This window comes from Desmodus rotundus, chromosome 3 (assembly GCF_022682495.2).
Source record: "Desmodus rotundus isolate HL8 chromosome 3, HLdesRot8A.1, whole genome shotgun sequence".
NCBI lineage: Eukaryota > Metazoa > Chordata > Mammalia > Chiroptera > Phyllostomidae > Desmodus > Desmodus rotundus.
In genome coordinates, this window is record NC_071389.1 from 176222172 (window position 1) to 176238141 (window position 15970).

At 41.3% G+C, this 15970-nt stretch overlaps 1 protein-coding gene across 1 annotated transcript in view; it reads left to right on the plus strand.

The window, feature by feature from the left end:
* GRIN2B (glutamate ionotropic receptor NMDA type subunit 2B) overlaps positions 1-15970 on the plus strand; it is a 400196-nt gene that overhangs the window by 292629 nt on the left and 91597 nt on the right. Inside the window, exon 4 of the mRNA XM_053921780.2 lies at positions 3542-3656. Within this exon, the coding sequence (XP_053777755.1) occupies positions 3542-3656 (115 nt within the window). The remainder of the gene's footprint in view (positions 1-3541; positions 3657-15970) is intronic.

Below are 15970 nucleotides of genomic sequence, written 5' to 3' on the forward strand. Positions count from 1 at the left end.
AGGTTTAGGCACCAAGGTCACATATCTAGGAGTGACCACACTCGTAATTATTTTTTTTTCACATTTTTCATTACCAATGAATGGAGAGTTTGTTCTGCTATTCAAAGGGCATCCTTGCTTGAGGCAGGTGGACATTGGTAAGCTCCTCACTAATAGCTAAATGTTGGTATGTAGAGGAAATTACTCAGAAAAAACACAATGTGAATGATTAATCTAAATAGTGCTAAAGGATATCAATGATTAAAGGGTAGTTTGGAGAAGAATATTTTCTATATTGTCATAAAAATTTTAAAATATTTTCAATAAGTGTAAAATATGTGAGAAGTGCCTGGGTAAAATAAAATGAACCTGTAGAACTGAAAGGTGAACATATCAGAAAGAGAAAAATTTATAAGGAAAATCAGAAGTATCTGGAGCAGAGATAACTAAAGCAATTTAGCTACAGAGCAATTGCATTGCCCATTAGTGTGGTTTATTTTCTCAAAGTTTGAATTTCTCAACTTAAACACTGAATTCAATGCTGTCCCCTTCAGAGAAATCATCCTGAGAGGCTATACACTTATTCCATTCATGCTGCCTGTTCAATTATTTCTGGAACTTCTCTTTTATAATTGCCTTCTGAAATAGACACTTTCTTTTAAATATTCTTAATGGCATTTTAAATAAAGTCAGAATTATTCAGAGCAGTGGAGATAAGTTATTTCTCTCCTTCCATCTTCCTTCCCTCTTTCTCTCCCCTCTCTCATTAGCCTTCCCTTCCTCCCCCCCCCCTTTTCCCTTCCTCCTTCCCTCCCTCCCTTTCTTCCTTCTTTCTCCCTCTCTCTTCTTGCTTGCTTTCTTCTAAAAAAAAGATGAGACTAAATTTTTTGTATGTCTCATAAACCTTCTCTCAAGACTTCTGGAAATTATTCTAAGCAACACAGTATAGTAGTAACAACATATTTTCCAAGTTATTATGTTGGGTACTCAAATCTGGTTTGTTTGTTTAAAATATTTTGTTTTACACTTTCGTAATTATATTCCCTGAAATGAATGATGCAAGGCTTTGGTTGGAGTGTTGAAGTCGTTGAAAACTATAGGAGACATGGGCTTGAGCAAGCATCACTGAGTGAGAGGTGAGGAGTAGGGCAGGGTGTGGAGCAGATGTGTGCCATGTGGAACATTTGGGTTGAATTAGGGATGCTACAGTTTCATCAATTGGAAACATCCAGAGAGAACAGTCAATGGGAGGCAACTTGAAGCCATAGCATATGATAACTACATGAGTGAACTGCAGATGTTAAACCCGATGTGGCATATGAGGATCAGGGTGGTATGGTAGAGAGGACATGGGCCTGGGAATGTGGCTTAAAATGTTATTTCTGTTTGCAGTTAGCTGTGGAACATTGGACAAACAATTTGACCTCTCTGTGCTCCAGTTTCCTTGTCTATGAAGTTGAAATTATGCTTCAATGAGCTTAGGTTTCTTCAAAGATAAGCACTTATTTTATAAGGGATACATGATAAATGTCTTTAAATACTTCAAGAGCTCTCACGTGGAGGAGAACCAGGATCAAGGGCTTGCAGGCAGCAGTAGGATGCTCCCTTGAGGGTGGAAGGTAGAGTGATAAGCTCCGCATTAGTGGGAGTATTCAAGAAGAGCTGAGATGCCCAGTGTTACGATGCTACAGAGGGGAGTATAAACTACAAGAACTGGTAAGCTAGTTGATTATGTAGGTTTCTTTGAATCCTGAGATTCTGAAAATCTCTACTCTGAGAGATCTTCAGGGTTCTTTACGTTTGCATTTGTGAAGCTACACAAGACCAGAGAACGAGAGGCTTAAAAATCACATAAAGTTTCTTGCTTGAGGCAGGATTTTATCCCAGAATACCTTAAATGGCTGTTAATACCTTAAAGGGCATTAAAACCCTTAGAAAACACCTAGACAAATCCTCTTTTTAAGAAATATTATTTCTTTTAAATAGGAGAGCCATTTGAGTCATGCGGAGTCTCTGGGTCATTGAAGAACTAAAGCCTCTTCATCACTCTATTTTACATTTTCTTATGTGTTTGAGAATTCTCCATATTTGCTAGGGGCAATGCTTTGCTATGCTGAGGAAACTCAGGAGTAACTACAGTTTGGACTGACCAGGATATAGGATAACTGTGTCTATAGAGTCTATCTTTCAGGTGTTCCCCAATTTAAAAAATTATTTAATAGCAAAAAAAAAAAATCCCAGGCAGCCCTAGAAGTGAGAAGTGGTCCATGGGAGTTTGGCTCATGCTGCCTAGTCATCCTTATCATTGCCTAAAGGATGTGCATCCTACCAACTTTGTTGCTCAAGCTAATGTTACGTGGAAGAGTCGAAGAAGAGTCACAGTTTCATCGAATGAGAAGGCATAAAAGAGGAACCTTTAAGCTGCCTCCTGATGCTTTCTTCTTCTCTCCTTTAAAATAGTACTAGGAAATCATTGTTGGCCACACCTCAGCCCTTCAGAACCTTCAGGGCAATGACAAGATATCCCTTTTGCTTCTTAGCAGAGACACATCTCACAGTAGCATCAGGCCCAAGGCTCCCGAATAGCATGTCTTGTGGACACAGAGCTAATCAGTATTGATTCCTTGGGCCATTATGGTAAAGCGACATTAATTACCATCAGCACAGTTGCACTAATTTGGTTGTAATGAGCACGCCTGTGGGAATTCCCAATGAGGGAGATCTTTATTAGATCAGAGTGGCCAACAGGGTAGATGGGGTGAGCAGGAGGTACAGGTGTTGTGGAGAAGACAATTTCATTGGTCTTACTGTAGTTATTTCCAAAGTTTCTGCTAATTTATGAGCTTATATCTAGACCTCTCTGTGAAATGTCTCTCCCTTGCTCTCTCTCTGCCCCTGGTATTTTCTATTCACTATACACAGGACAATAACCCTGGTTTCCAGAATGCATCTTGTGGAACCAGATCCCTGACAGCTGAACTCATCTCACACCTCTTAGAAGTATGGGCTGGGCAGGATCTTAGCAAGAGATTAAAAGCCTGTGCCTGTCTCCAGGAGGGGAGAGATCCTAAGCTCCAATACGCCACCTTACTTAGCAGAAAGTTGTCTTGGTGCACTCCCACGTTCTCTTCTAGTTTCTGTCACCTCTGCTCTTTTATCCACCACTTTAAAACAAATTGTTAACACAACGAGGGCAAGTTGTCTCATTTAAGCCATATAAACCTAATAAAGTAGGTTTCTTTATGACCCCATTTTTTTGTATGTAGAGAAAAAGAGTGAAGTTCAAGACTAAGTAATTTGCTCAGTCATAACTATAGACTAAACTCAAACTTGATGCCTTTCTTTCAAATTATTGTATTATGTTCCCGTATTATCCCTATTATTTGAGAACTTGATGGCTGTATCGAGTAATCAGATGGGGGCTTGAGGAACACCACATCTCACATGGTGTTTGTGTGTCTATGAGTCTGGCTCCATCGCCTTCCTCTCTGTCTCCCGGGCTATCTCGTTCTTGACATACTTTCTTCATGCTTTTAACCTTCCTTTTATTTTATCTTCACAGGTATCTGATCAATGTCACTTTTGAGGGGAGGAATCTGTCCTTCAGCGAAGATGGCTACCAGATGCACCCAAAACTGGTGATAATCCTTCTGAACAAGGAGAGGAAGTGGGAGAGGGTAGGACATGTCTTTGGCAATTCTCGAGCACACTGGAGGGGTAGGGGCGTAAAATTTTGCAATACATGAACTGAAAACAGTTTCTTGGTTGTGGTTTCTGAGGCGGGGAGCAAGAAGTCAATACTTTGAGAACACAGGAGAAGCCATTTCTCAAACTTGTATCTTCATTTCCTTGCTATGCTGGTTAATCAAGAGATTATTTTCTCATGTTTCCATTTTATTGTTTATGGTGTTGTCTGAATCTTAACTTTGTTTTGATGGAAGATCACACACGTCCAACATAACACAATTTGTTGAGGAAACTCTCAGTCGTACGATTTAGAAGTTGTGTCCCACATGGTATACCGGGGAGGCCTAATTTATGAGCAGGCAGCTATGGGTTTACTGTGATGGGAGGTTTGTCATGCCAGGCTCTTCTCGGGTCTCTCCCACGGCCTGCTGATCACTGTGTCTGAAATGCCATTAGAAATTAATTTCTGTCAGTGCCAGACTGCCTAGGTTTAATTCCCAGTTCCCTTACTCACTAACTGGTCTACCTAGGACCCTGCACAGATCTCTTAACTACTTGTGCCTGTAGTTCCTCATCTTTAAAATGAGAATAATAATAGCACCAATAGCACCAGGTTGTCATGAAGATTAAATATGTTATTATATGCGAACGACTTAAAAAGGTGCCCGGCACATGTAAGCGCTCTGTAGGTTTTAGCTTTTATTATTATCCTGGATTCCTAATTAAATACAAATGTTGCTGAGAATAATGCCATCACTGGTATTTCTCACTGTGTTCTGTGGGGCCCTGGCCCCTTGAGATGCTTTGCTGAAAAATGGTTCTGCAGATAAATAAGGTTGGGAGATGCCACCTACTTTTTCTCATTTGGAGAGATTCTCAGAACATATTAGCACTTGAAGGTTCAGAGGTATCTTATATCAAAGAAACATTTAATCTTGTTCAATCTAGCAATTCCCAAAATTATTTTAACATAGCGCCTCTTTGTTCCTGAAATTCATATTCTGTGAAACATATCGGGAAACATTGATTTAAGGCAATTTCTACAGACTCCATGGGCCAACTGGCTGAGAACAGGCTTTCAGATGTCAGCGTGACTCTGACTAGGATGGAAACCAAGCTATGTATTTCTAGAGAGAGTAGCCAGAAAACAGAGGCCAGAGATAAACTTGACATTCACAGTCTTGCCACAGAGAACCCTGGACAGGTAATATGTGACTGCTCACCTGTGGAACAGGGCCTATGTGGCTCAGGTAGTGGAACCTAGGACCTTATTCTTGAAAGACATCCATCTGTCATATTGTTCCTCATTTCAGGGTACAGTATAGGGTTTGCACTGTGCCTGGCATTCTTCATTAAAGCTGCCCTCCTTCCTCTGAGTTATCATTTGTCAGAAATGATTGTTCACTTGGCTCCTGCTCTACATCCCAATCCAGCTGCTCTTCACTGCTGCCGTAGAGACAAAATAATTTAAGACATGAGCTGGGACCCTCACATGGAGCAGGCACTTTTGCATATATCCAGAAGAGGAGTTATTAATAACTGAGGCCTCATGCATGGATCAGAAGACGTCCAGCTGCTGTAGCTTTTGTGCAATAGACTCATGATTACTATCTCAGGTATGGGGCATCTCAAACTGTCCTTTCTTAAAGAGATACCCCAGACTATCACTTGTGCTGACTTCTCTTCCTGAGGCCGGAATCTGAGGCCTGTAGTCTCCACTCCTTTCCAAAACTAGATCCGCCTCCCTGGAATTTGGATCCCCTCTCTCCCTATCAATTCTACCTTTATTCTAGCTCTTGAATTTATTCCTTACCTTTTATATGACCGAGGAACAATGTGATGTGCCTCCTTGTCCTTGATGCCTACCTTTGTCCATTCAGATCTGTCCTAAACATGGCTATGGGACAGGCTTCATAAGGCACAATTCTGATTATGTTCTTTTTTTGCCCCAAACCTACTCAAAGCTTCTGTGGTTTATGGATGGAGTCCAAACTTTATCTGTTCTTGCATTCAAGGTTCTGATCTACCTTCTAACTCCTGTCTTTCTCTTCTTAATTTCCCACCTCACCATTAAGCTATGTTGGACTCCTCTCTGTTCTGAGAGCGTGCCCCTATACGTACAGCGTGTCATGAGGTTTCTTTTTTCCTGGGATGCGTTGCACACTTATAGAAATCATAACCCCCCTTTGAAACCCAATTAAAATGTTGCTGTCTCCTTCCCTGATGTTTGACCAAGATTTAATCTCTCACTCCCTCGTCCCCTGTAGCTTTTGTCCCTGCCTGTTGTAGCGCTCATCCCATCTGCCTGTGTTGGAGCTGTGTGTGCGCATGCTTCCAGAGGACAGAGGCTGTGTCGTTTGTTGTTGTGTCCTCACAGCGGCCTGGAAGAGTGTGTTGCATAGAGCAGTTCAATAAATATGTGTTGAATAAGTGAGAACATTACACAATACAAGAGTCTAATATCCATCATTAAGAATCCAAGTTTATGCTCTTATCCTTGATACAGTAGCTGTTCTTTTATTATTATTTTTTTTGGTGGGGGGAAAATAAGATCTTTATGTAGGTTGAAATTTCTAATATGCTAAGAGAACTTACTATTTAAAGAAATTATGTGGTTAATCATTTTGCAGAGCATTTTGGGAGGGGCTGATATCACAGGATAGAACATTTTCATGCTGCTGGTTAAATCAGGGAGCTCTGCTAAAGAGAGATCTCTGGTCCTCACTGAATTCACCAAGCACACAGCTCCCAGACTTGGAAGCCCTGGCTAGGACTCACTTGTGGGCAGGAAGGGGTGGCAGGAGCCAGGCACAGCTCCAGGGCATGTCTGAGAGGTGGCGAAATTGCACTGTGGGAAGTTACACCTTTCCTTCCACTGTTACCCTGGCGCCCAGCACTCTTCTGCATTCTCAGGATTCCCAATACCACTCCAGAAGCTACCCCCTCGCCCAGGGAAGATACAGTGCCTGTGGACTCCAGAGAGGCAGGTGCGAGGGTAGGACTGTACAGTGAGGAAACAGGCACCGGGAAGATAACTTGGGGTGGTGAACACACATGCGGTGTATAGATGGTGTGTTGTGGAATTGTGCACCTGAAACCTGTGTATTTTGTTAACCAATGTCACCCCAGTAAATTCAATGAAAAGGGAAAAAAAGATAAGCAGGGAAGGAATCTAGATTTCTAGAAGAAACATGAGCTGAGAGACTGGACTACCTCTCAGTCATGCTAACTAGCTGTGTGACCTGCTCTTTTCAGTTTTCTAGATCATCCTTTTTGTGTGTCTAAAATCATGGCATGAGAGTAAGACCATTTATAGGGTCCTTTCCAGTTCTAACTTCTGGGAATTTACAAATTCACATTGTAAATAAGTAGGTGCTTGGAATGGAAATGGGATGAGAGCTGCAGCATACAAAGGAGACCAGAGTTTGTCTTTGAGGACGGTAGCTCCTGGGGCATATTTGTCATTCTCGCCATTGAGATAAATGCTACCTCCTCGGAAGGCCCCCTGCTGACCTGAGATAAAGTAGTCACCCAGTTGCTCTATCACAACAGTCTCTTTTAATTTTCTTCAACATACTCATTATCTGATGTTTTTCTTATTTGCCTGCTTGTTGGTTGGTTTATCGCTTGTCTCTTCACACCAGGATGAACACTCCACGGGAACAAGGACCTTGTTCTTGTTTTCTATTATTCTTACACTTAAGAAGAGTGTACACTCAAAAGATGATTGTTCAACAAATGAAGAATCCATATGCTTAGGAGATTTAGAACATTGGCCAGCTACTTCACTTCTACCTGAAAGTCTCCTATTTAGCCGGCGTGGTTCACTGAAGGGAGCGTGAGAGCAGGTGCAAGTCCCACCTTCAGCAGGAGCCCTCTGAGGGCCAGCGACGGACTCACGGGCAGCCCTCGTGAGGCCCCGTTCCCAGGGGAGGCGTGCTGAAATAGCCTCCACGAGCAGGTCGAGGAAGATTCATTAAGTTGTTGGTGTGAACCATGTGGTGGGATTTCACAGGATTCCTTCAGGATTTTCAAAAGCAGTTTCAGAGCTACTAGTGTGGTTTCTTTCAAACAAATTGAAGCCCAAGCAATGTAGTCTGTGGGACTGAGCATGGTTTGGGAAATCAGAAAGAGCCCAGTTCATGCTGTCATTTGTCAGCTGTATAAACTGAGTGACTGATATCACCTGAGCCTATTTCCATTTTGTAAAACAGGGTTTTACACACAACTGTTACAAAGATTAAAGGAGATTTTATAGTAAAATGACAGTTAATAGTGACTGAAATACAGCCAATATCCAGCAAATATCAATTGGTAGTCCTCACCTTCCTTGTGTAATTTTTTAAGGTAATATTTGCACATGGTATAAAGTTAAATGGTATAAAAAATTCAAAGGGTAAAAAGAATGCTTCTTATCATCTGTGCTCCTTTGTTCCTCCAGGTCCCTCCCCAGAGCAGTCATTATTTCCAATGTCCTATGTGTTTGCTTTGACAATAGTCCAATCGTTTACAGATTTTATATATAACTCATTATCCTCCTTTTTTAAAACAAGTAGAACGTGCTCTTATGAACCTTTAATGGGATGCCGTGGAGGTAGTCACTAAGGAGGCATGGGGGTGGGGCTGGACTAGCAAAGAGATCTCTAGGTCAGAACTATATTCACAGAAAGCCAAGCGCATCTCTCTGGTGTGTAGGAATGTAGAGAAGAACATTTAAAAAGGAAACACGGACACACACACACACAGGAATAGCATAGTGAGTTGGAATGGTGAAAAATAATTGTGTGCCGAGCAGGTTCATTTGTGAGTGGAGGACAGCTGCATAAACTTGCATTAAAAATAGTCTGGCACAGAGAAGCAGCTCCAACAAGCATTCAGGCTTCTGTCTTTATCAGAGCCTCTCATGATTTGCTTCATTGCTACTGCTCCCTGCTTCCATTTAATCGTTCCTAAAATGGGGATAATAAAAATGAAATGCAGTGGGGCTGTGTTCTGAGTAATGACTTGAAGAAATGATGATGGTGCATTTTCAGGCTATAAGATGTAAACAGGCCTTCAAGGGACTGTCTGGGCCAGAATTACAGAAGGATATGCATGGCTTGCATCTCTGCTTCTCTTTTCCCCAAAGAGGCAAGACATGTGTTTTATAAGACCACTCCCTCTTCCTTGCCTCACCTACCAGAAGATGGCTTTCCTTATGTAGACTATGTTTGGGTTATTATTTGGGCTCCCTGAGCCCCAGTTATCATTTTAGGCTAACAATATCCAGGAGACTGCACTAACTCCATGTGTGGATGCTCTGTGATACCAGCACCTAAGGACTAGAATGATCTATTTGGTGACAATACAGCAGAAGTCAATCACTGCTATGAAATACTCCACTTGAAAGCTGTTGACTGACAAAATAAAACAGCCTCTCTATCTGCTCACGTGCATGAACTCACACACGCTCACATGCATGCAAGCACACACACCAACCGATAGACTATTCATGAACACAGGAACCACCTCTGTTGGGTTTTCCCCTATGTATCTGTGCCTAGGACAGTGTGAGACTGTAAAGTAGGCTAGTACGTGTTTGGCGATGGCCCAAACACACCTGTGCAAACTCTGTTTCACTTCCCAGCCTCAGAGGAGAGGCCAGGGAGTGTCCTTGCTCTCTCCAGACTCTACAGAGGGGGGCTGAGGAGGTGAAACAGAAGCTCTTCGTGTCCTGGGTGTTTGTTGTAGATCTCCCGATACCGCCATTGGACAACATGCTATTTTTGCGGACTTAGAACTGAGTGTTGATAGGCATCATTGGATTAAGGGATTAGAAAACAGGACCTATGGAGAAAGACTGTGGAAATTGGAGTCATTAAGGGGAAGAAGAAAAGGCAATGAGGTGATGACTTACTCTCTTTAAATGTATGAACAATTATTGTTCCAAATATGGAGACCAGCTATTCCCTTTTTCCTCTGAGGTAGAATCAGAGTAAGTGGGCTTAAGATCAAGCAGAGAGGATTAATGTTAAGTATAGGGAGAATTTTGTAATAGAAGTTTTCAGTGTCAGAACTGCCAACAGCACGAGGGGGTGACGCTGGAAGTCCTAACGATCAGGCATGCTCTCATCTCTCTGTGATGTGCAGTCCTGCCCAAAAACCAGTGCTTGAGCTGTACACAGCATGGAGAGTTTTCCTTCCTCCCTCCCCTTCCCTCCCACATGCAATCACTGAGCACCCACCATGAGCCAAGCATTGCTGCCACGGACTAATACTGTAGTTTTTCTAGTGTCTGGGGGCAGAGGGTGGGAGTATATTGCAAGGAGAAAAGGGCTTATTGTGACACTTGAAATTTCTATAACCTAAGTTTATTTTTAAAAATTATTATTGGATATGGAATAATAATTAGTTGGATCTTTCATACTGCTTAGTTAATAAAGATTCTGCTAATAAATATTTTCTTTATGACAGTGACTTATAGACAGGGCTACTGGATTACATATTTTTGGCTATCTTTCCAAGCTGTGGTTATGGTAGACTCTCCTATCCAAGTGTTCCCTTCGTCTTGTTCCCTGAGCTCCAAGAGCCAAGCCCATCCTCTTTGCCTACACTGATTTTGGGGTTCTAGAAAGAAACCATTGAGGGCCAACCCCTGGGAATAGGAAGTGTGTCCCTAACCAACAACCTCTCAACACCGCTGTTAGACTTAACCCACAAAGTGCAGAGTCTACCCCCATGAGCGTTTGTAAAATAATTCAAAGAAAAGAGCAGGATGTGAAAAGAGAATGGATTTCAGAAATGCCATTTCAGAAAGGCTGGTTGTCTTCTTGTGCTTGTCATCAGCCACTGAATGGAAGGACAAAACAACAAGGTAATATTGGTTGACTTTAATTTTGAAACCTGCACTTGCTCATGGGGAGAAGCAGAACTCAACCCAGACACTGAAGTGCTAGCATAACGAAACACAGTAAAGTGGAAAGTGTCTCCAGAGCCAAAGTAAGGCTTTCATCCACCTTGTTTACATGTTTTTTGAGACTTTTTATTTGATGAGAGTTGTCTATTGTTGTCTCCTGAGTCCTCTGAACTATCTTTCTAATTCCTAGGTTATAATACGTTTTCAGTAGTGCTGTTGAAATAAATAGGAATGTAGAGGTTGGAGGACTCTTGTGTTAATATACAGGTTAAAACATATTTATGATTTTCTTATTATTATATAAAGGTAACTGATGCTTATTAAAGATCTTATGAGGGAGAAAATACAACTTACCTATATACACACCTACGAAGAATTAACATTTACATTTATTCTATTTCTTACCAGTGAATTTTTTCGGTGCGTGCTGTGTTTATGTGTAAATACAATGTGATGCAGTAGAACTGGGAACATAATACAGGGTGGGGCAAAAGTAGGTTTACAGTTGTGAGCTCATTACACACAGAGCTTACTCTAGTACTACTATTTATTAATTATTGTATTATTTTCCTTACAAACAACTGTAAACCTACTTTTGCCCCACCCTGTATGTGAAGTATGCAATCTGCTTTTTTCTCTTACAGTGATATTGTAGACATCTTCCTATTTTATTAATATTATCCAAAAGCACGAAACTTAATGACTAATAGTCCATTATTAGGATATATCATACTTCTTTAAACTGATGGCTCATAATTAGACATTCACATGTGCATTACGTAGAGACTCTGGTTCTCATACAAAAATAATTTTAGAGTTTTTGATAGTTCAACTTTGATGCCATAAGACTGCTTTTCAAGGGAACAAGGTTTAGCCACTTTTTTGTCATCTAATATCCCTAAACGTTAAAAGTGACAGCCCTTAGCTGGAGAATTGTTTGTGTTGTATTAATTCAATAACAACCAGTGGACACATACGCAGTTGAGGGGAAGGCTCTCCTTTGCAACACCTGGTCTTTATGGAGCCACGGAAGGTTTTCTCTTTTTGATCTTCTGATTGAATGTGCTGTCTTCTAACTTTGCTGTTACCAATATTTTTTTCTTAGGTAGTTCCATCACATAGAGAATGGGATTGGCTATGTGTTCTGTGTCTACAATTCTCATCATAATGGGATTCTTTTCTTGACGGTTGGAGGCTTGCAAAATTCAGGCCCATGTTCCCAAGAAACTAGTAGGGCTTATGCTTGGTGTGACATTCTTTCTAGTGCTTTTCTATTTTTTCTGCCACAAGTGACCCCGGAAGAAGGGAGAGCGACCTTCTTCTTTTACCAGTGGGAACAGCACCTGGCTAACTCACGTACCCCCAGGCTGATGTACCTGAGACTGACTGGGACATTATCAGAGGGCACTACTGTTTTCATACCCGTATGTAGTCCCCGTTGAACATACTAATTCATGCATGTATCAATAGTATATTGAGTTCTTCTGAGATCTGAAGTTTTACATTAAAGTATAATATCTGAATGTCTTCATATACAAGCAATCCTCTATTGACTTAGCACCAGGAGATGTTCTGCTGTGAGTGTTTCCTACAGTACTGATGGATTTGTACTAGCCCACACACAATCTCGCTCCATAATCCCTATTTATGAGAGCTGGCCAGGAACAGGGTAAAAGTAATTCATGTACACAGGGAGAGAGGCTCTGATCTCGGCATGTTAACTCTGCTAATAAGCCTGTGGTAAAAAGGTTTGAAAGGAAGTATTGGCCACATAAGAAAATAAATTGTCTTAAAGAATTAAAGCTATTAATAAAAAACATGGATGCAAATCTCTCATAATAGCCATAGAACTCAGATTATTTGGGGTTATTTTATTATTGATATTTTCTCTGTTATAATTAGTTCTACTCATAATTTTGTGAACATTTTAGTACATATATAATGAGAGAGACAGAGACAGAGAGACACAGAGAGAATCTTGAGATGGCTTGGAAGCTCTCACGATGCTCGTGTGACCCAGGATCCAGGTATTTGCTGCCCATGAAGATGTCCCACTGTGGTTCTACAGGCATTCCAGGCCATGGCTGTCAGCTAAATGTTCTGAAGGTTTAAACTTAAAGTGAATCTGTGCCAGGAGAATGGTGAGAGGGAAAGTGTGGTCCTGGGGAGGCAAGTAAAGAGGAGACGGGTACACGTAGGAGGCAGTGGTTGGGGAGAATGAAAGACGTCCAAGGGGAAGAAAACCATTCTTCGCTGCCCTGCTTCCCAGGTGCACAGCATTCCCTGTTTACACGAACTCCTCTAGAGACTTTCACATCCTTCTACTTGCAGGGTGTACGGCGTCTTCTGAGACCATCTTCTTTGGCTATTGTAATAATATGTGCCATTTTTCTTCACTCATCCCATAGGGAAGGGAACTTTCGGGCAAAGGAACAGGATACCAACTCTCAGGCAGAATTTCCGGTGGACATTTAAGCCACCTCAGCATTCTCTTCATAGAATAGGGAAAAATTTATGTGTTCCCAGTAGGAGCTGGGAAACACATACAATTTCTAAAACATTCAAGCCTGTGATTAAGGGATCTAGGGAAGATTTGGCCATTAGCATATATGGCACTTATATAACACCTTATTAGCAACATGGATTATGAAAAACTTTAGCATATATGATCTTATTTCTATCATTGGGTAATACTTGTACAAAAAAGTAAACTGAGGCTCAGAAAGGCCCTGTTATTTGCTAAAATTCACTCAGTTGAGCAGTGGCTGAACTGGGTATAGTCATTTATATCTAGCTCCATTTAAGTCCAGCGTACTTTGTGCCTTAACACCCAGGGTATGAGAGCACACGTGGACTAACAGACTCAGAGTACGCGGTATCGGTGGGAGGAAGTTTGTAGGTTAGAAGACATCACACCATGAAGACATACAGGCTCTATTACTTGAGAGTTTTTAAAGTTTGTGTTAAGAAATGGTCCTGCACGGGGGGCGGGGGGGGGGGCGGTAATTAGCCCATACTGTTGCTGGCCGTTTCAGTGTAACGTTTTCCTGAGATTAACAAAAATGAAAAATGATGGAGGGAGGGAAGGAGGGAGAGAGGCAAGAAAGATAGACAACCAGAAAGCATTTCTGCATCCCTACATCCCTATACCTTCTCACCATCTTTTGTCAAACACACACATGCACACATATGCACACACCCTCTCTTTTCAGTTGAGAACATCTTTCAATAACATAGGCTGTAATTAACTGCAGAAACGGTGTCTAGGTCCTGAGTTCCTAGAGGGGGTTCTCTAGGAAAGAGTTATCTTGTGCCTTAAAGCTCTTCTAAAATGCAGCCGCCGTGGCAGTGCATGGTGGCCACACAGCCGCACGGGTCAAGACAGCTGCCAGAGGCGCAGGGGAATGTGGCAATGCCAGGGGGAATGGAAGGTAGCCGACCTACAAAGTAGTTCTTAAATCTTCGTAGGAGAGTGATGTGAAGTTTTAACTTTGCTTTTCATGAAACCAAATATTTTGTGAACTCAGCTAGTTAGAGAGGAGTTTTGGGAATCTCATAAAACTAGATGAAGTTCATTTATACATGAACTTATATATATAAGCTCTATCACTTGTGTGTGTGTGTGTGTGAGAGAGAGAGAGAGAGAGAGAGAGAAAGTAAGAGCAAAACTCAGAGAATACGGACACTGATGCTCTAGGATTCCCATTGCCACATCCGTGTTTCCCCAAGCGTGATTGTGGGTTTCTTAAGGCACATGAGTTAATTTAAGAAGGATGAGTATTTTTTATTTAAATAACCATCTATTTATTTTTATAGGTATTTTCTGTCTTTGGCTAGTGACACTTGTCTCACATTTAGAGTAATGACATTAATTTTTTAATAAATCCATTTTTAAAATGAAGTTTTTTCATATATCAACTTAAAAATAGTGCAGGCGGGACACAGGTATGGCAAACATTGTTACAGTGGCACTTATGAATGAGTGAAATTTGGGAAATGCTTCCGCAGGGCAAAGTGTGCTTCCAACCCTAGCTCTCAAGTCATGTCACCCAAACCTGCCCCTCCCTCTTTTTCCCCTTTCATCTCTGCACTTAGCCTAACACGCCAGTATGATTGCAACTAACCCTTCTCCAATGCCTCTTGTACTTTTGTGCCTGCATGCCATGGCTTATGCTTTCCCTTTAACCCTGGATTGTTGAACTTGTTCCTAGAGCCATAGTTTGAAAACCAAGAGGCTTCATATCTTACGTCTGCTTAGCACAGTGATTTATCTGGAGAAGTGTACATAGATGTTGCTTTTCCTTTAGTGCCACAGTTTCCTCATCTGTACAATAGGAAAAATAATAGTGCGTACTTCAAACTGTTAAAGTGTCAAATAAGTTTTAATGCATGTAAAACTTAGCACAGCATGTAGCATGTAGCAAGTAGCAAGTGTTATGCAATTGTTCAGTTAGCTCACTTGAACCAATGATAACGCAATTGAAATCGTGTTCAGAAATAAGAAAGTGGAGGAAAATGACCACATAACAGAATAAGCTTGGATTTTGGCCTCAGTTACTAAATGGAAGAAGCTGGAAGACAGCAAATAGAATGCTCGATGTGCTTGGTGATAAATGGTCAATAAGCAAGCTTTCTTTATTTTTAAACAAGTTTTTACACGGGGATTTTTAAAAAATTAAGTCCTGTAATAAGAAAATAGTGGCAAAGTCTGTGACAGCACAGCAGTCTGTGCTTGGGCTCATCCCCCGGAAATCAGGGAATTAGAAACCTCAGCTTTGGTTTAGCCAGTTGTGGGTTCTCAGAACCATTAAATAACAACCAAACACACAGTAAGCAATAATGACAGTTTATGAAAACTTACAATGTGTCCTTGTGCCATTTGACTTCCTTGGGTTTGTTTCACTGTAATAAACCACAACTTTGTGGTTGAAAGTAAAGAGCTGCCAATCTCCCCTTAATGGTTTCCTTTTTGTGTGGTGGGTAGGTTGGCCCACAACCATTAAAGGAATTCCTCCCATAAGGGAAAGTGGTTTATGTCAAAAAATGTCACAGTCAGAGTTGACTGGTGAGATGGAGAATGAATGGTAGTAACAAATGACACCTGATAGTGTTTTACAGTTTCCACCAATGATTCTCAAAGTGTGACCCCTGGACGAACAGCATCAGCATCACCTGGAAATTTATATGAAAAGTCAGTTCTCCGGTCCCACCCCAGAAGCTCTAGGGTTGAGGGCCAGCAATGTGAGTTTTGACCTATAAAACACAGGGATAGTTTATCACAGTCATTTCCTTTTCACGAGAAGAGAAGTATCTGTTTAATGGATATTTAAGACTGCCACTCTGTCATTTTTCTCTGTTCTCATTTTACTTTCTGGCCATTAACTTCGAAATAAAACTGAGTATTTATCC